Source organism: Myotis davidii, unplaced genomic scaffold (genome assembly GCF_000327345.1).
Source record: "Myotis davidii unplaced genomic scaffold, ASM32734v1 scaffold247, whole genome shotgun sequence".
In the NCBI taxonomy this organism is placed as follows: Eukaryota; Metazoa; Chordata; class Mammalia; order Chiroptera; family Vespertilionidae; genus Myotis; species Myotis davidii.
The window spans coordinates 187,497-191,646 of NW_006299593.1; the positions used below are offsets into that span (position 1 = coordinate 187,497).

At 37.5% G+C, this 4,150-nt stretch overlaps 1 protein-coding gene across 1 annotated transcript in view; it reads right to left on the reverse strand.

Annotated features, from left to right (window-relative positions):
- The window catches only part of ALMS1 (ALMS1, centrosome and basal body associated protein), a 126,982-nt gene that overhangs the window by 122,118 nt on the left and 714 nt on the right, over positions 1-4,150 (reverse strand). The window contains exon 3 of the mRNA XM_015571463.1: positions 409-415. Coding sequence (XP_015426949.1) covers positions 409-415 — 7 coding nt within the window. The remainder of the gene's footprint in view (positions 1-408; positions 416-4,150) is intronic.

Genomic DNA, 4,150 nt, shown 5'->3' on the forward strand with positions numbered 1-4,150 from the left:
GGCTGTGGGTGGCAGCGCAACCTCCCGATCCGCCCTGCTCTGTGAATGACGGGGCCGGCACCCCAATTCCCCAATCGGCCCTGCTCTGAGCCTGACCAGGGGCTGCATCTAGGGATTGGGCCTGCCCTCTGCCACCCGGGAGCAGGCCTAAGCCAGCAGGTCGTTATCTCCCGAGGGGTCCCAGACTGTGAGAGGGCACAGGCCGGGCTGAAGGACCCCTGCTCCCCCTTGAGTGCACAAATTTTTGTGCACCAGGCCTCTAGTAAATTTATAATTAAAATACTTTCCAAAAAGAAAAGCCCAAACACATATGATAGAATCTACCAAGCAGTCAAAAAATTAATTCTGAGCCTTCAAACTCTAAAACAAAAGGAATACTTGCAACGCATTTTATAAAGTCAACATTACCCTGACACTAAACCAGACAAAAACATCACAAGAAAACTATGGGCCAGTATCTTGGAAATACATATGCAAAAAATTAAAAAGAAAATACTAGGTAAATTAGTATATTTGTGTTCCTATAATCATCAACATATAAAGTATTTATATATCATGATGCAGTAAATTATCCTCAGAATGCACAAATGGCTTAACTGGTTATCAATTAATATAATACACCAATTAATAGCATAATTTGACAAAATCTAACACCCATTTCATCGTAAAGCATTCCACAAACCAGCAATAAAAGAAAACTTCATCAACCTGGTAAAGCCATCTATGAAAAACCTACAACTAACATCATACTTTTGGTGAAAAGACTGGGTGTTTCCCCATTACAATCAGGAATAAGACAAGGATATCCTCTCTCATCACTTCTATTCAACATTATACTGGAGGTTCTAGTCAGGGAAATTAGGCAAAAAAAAATAAAATAAAAAGGCATCCAAATTAAAAAAGAAGAATAAAACTATACGTACTTGCATTTTACATGTATTCTAGGGATTCTATTAATAATCTCTTAGAACTAATAAATAACTTCAGCAGTTGTAGAATGTAAGATCAATACACAAAAATCAACTGTTTTATACACGTGCAATGAACAATCCAAAAATGGGAGGAAAAATTTCACTTACAATAGCACCAAAAAGAATAAAATACTCAGAGTAACCTAAGTATAAAACCTACACTGAAAACTATGAGACATTATTCAACAGATTTACAGAAGAGCTAAATAAATAAAAAGATAACGCATGATGCTAGATCAGAAGACCTAATGTTAAGATGACAATACTTCCAAATTTTGAATTCCTATCAAAATACCAGCTGACTTCTTTTTAACAAGCTGATCCTGAAATTCATATGTAATTACAAAGAATCAAGAATAGCCACACACTACCATTTGCAACAGCACGGATGGAATTGGAGAGTATTATGCTAAGTGAAATAACCCAGTCAGAGAAAGATAAATATCACATGATCTCACTCATTTGTGGAATATAATGAACAACATAAACTGACGAACAAAAACAGATCCAGAGACAGAGAAGCATCAATCAGACGGTCAAACCTCAGAGGGAAGGTAGGGAAGGGAAGGGGGGAGGGGGAAAGATCAACAAAAGGACTTAAAAATAAAGTAAAAAAAAGAATAGCCACACACAAAAAAATGTCTTGAAAAAAAGGATGAGGTTAGAGGACTCATACATCTTCATTTCAAAACTAACTACAAAGCAATAGTAATTGAAAAAGTGTGGCATGGCATAAAGAAGGACATACAGAATGGAACTGAATTAAGAATCTAGAAATAAACTCAGACATCTATGATCAACTGATTTTCAACAAGGATGCTAAGACTTATCAGTTGGGAAAGAATAGCCTCTTCAACAAATGGTGTTGGGACAACTCTTAGCCACATACAAAAGCATGAAATTGAACTCTTTTCTCACACTACATACAATAATTAACTCAAAGTGGTGAACACATAATACAACATGGAGATGATGTATTGTAGAATTGTACACCTGAAACCTATGTAATTTTATTAACCAACTAGAGGCCCAGGGCACAAAATTCGTGCACTGGTGTGGGGGGGGGGAATGATTGTACCATTTTATATTGAGTACCCACAATAGGCAAATCTATAGAGAAAGTAGACTAATGGTTACTTAGAGGAATGAAAGATAGGGAACTGATAGCTAAAGTGTACATTCTTTTTTTGAGGTGATGATAATGTTCTAAAATTGACTGTGGTAATGGTTTCACATATCTATGAATATACTGAAAACCACTGAATTGTGCACTTTATGGGTATATTGTATGGTACATGTGTAATAGCTCAATAAAACTATTAAAAATGTTTTTAAATAAGCCAATTAAGCATTCAATACATTAAGTTAAAAAAAATCAAAACAGCCTTGGGCGGTTTGGCTCAGTGGACAGAGCTGGTCTGGGGACTGAAGGGTCCCAGGTTCAATTCTGGTCAAGGGCACATGCCCAGGTTGCAGACTCATCCCCAGTGAGGGGCGTGCAGAAGGCAGCCAATCAATGATTCTCTCTCATCATTGATGTTTCCATCTCTCTCTTCCTCTTCTTTCCTCTCTGAAATCAATAAAAATATATTTTATAAAAATAAATCTAGGGAAACAGTAACCAATAAAAACTGAAATAATGAATTATGATGAAAAGAAATAGAATTAAATTTAAATCCAAGAGCTGTTTCCTTGGATAAAAAAATAAGTAAACCTCTAGCTATCAGATCAGGGAAAAATAAAGCATAATTACACAAAACAGGAATGAGGAATGGAAATAACCACAGATGCAATTAAAAAAATTAAAAAAGAAATACTATGTAGTACTCTATTACAATTAACTAGAAAATCTTACTGAAATTATTTTCTAGAAAAATCAGAAATTACCAAAATTAACCCGAGAAAAGCAAGTCTATATAAACTATCACCCTGAAAGAAATCCAGACTCAAAGTAGTTTCATGATTATTTTTTCAAACATGCAAGAAATATTCATGTATTACTTAAACTATCCCAGGGCATAGAAAAAAATTCCTTGTATGAAAATGGCATAATAATGAGGTCAAATTTGTCAAAGGCAGGTCAAGGGAAAAAAAATTTTTTAAACTTAAAACCATTACCATGTATAAAATATCTGCAAATAAAATGCAGTAGTTCCTTAAGAGAAAAGCACACCATAACTAATAGTTTTTATCCTAGGAGCACATGAAAAGAAAGATTAAGAACAAAGTATATATTAATAGGTCAGAAAAGATGAAGAACTGTGCAGTGTAAATGAATCTGGAGATAGGGAACAGGTTCCCCAAGGTTCCCTAGCATCCAGCACAGTGCACAGCCAGTGGGGGAGTGCTCAGTAATATATATGCTCAATGAACTGAAGACCCGCTGGAATACTTACTGGGCAACACAACTATTCCTCTTTAATGATCGACAGTCCATAGCATCACTAACCAACACAACTTTCTGTGATGATGAAACTATTTTACATCTGCACTGTCCAATAGGGTAGCCACTCGTCAAGTGTGGTTACTGAGTCCTTGAAAAGCGGATAGTACGTATTTTTAATTTATTTTTTTTTGGCTTTTAACTAATTAAGATGTAAAGAGCCGCACGTGGCTAGTGACTACTGAATTGAACACAGACAGCACAGGTCTAGTCTCTTCCACGGTTGTACTTTGTTTCCCTCTGCAGTTTACATCTCGTCCAAGGGCAGCTCTAAACAATAACCCCTGGGCTTCTGTTTTGTTCCCATAATGGACGTTGCACAGAACAGAAACTTAATAAATGATGTCAGAACTGTATAGCAAACTTGTTTTCTCCCTTAAAAAGCCATCAGTTCAACGCAAGTATTTCCAAAATCTTCAAGATCGTCAGGACCATAAAAACAGCGATAAAAACAGCTCTTTCTCCATTGCATATTATCTTGTGCTTCAGTTTTCTAGACTGTTTGGGGTTGCGGGGGCAAAAGCCTCATCCGTTTGTTTCTAAGTCGCTCCTGCTTGCTGGGGACCCCTTTTACCGCTACAAACCGGGGTGCAGAGAAGCACCATCTGCGAGGAGCCTCCGGAGACCAACTATTCACGCCGTGCACACCTAATCCACCCGGCTCCCCCGGGGGTGCCCTCCACGCGGGCAAGCTAATTCCCTAACTGCCTTCCCAGCGAGATCGCCCCTGGGGAAC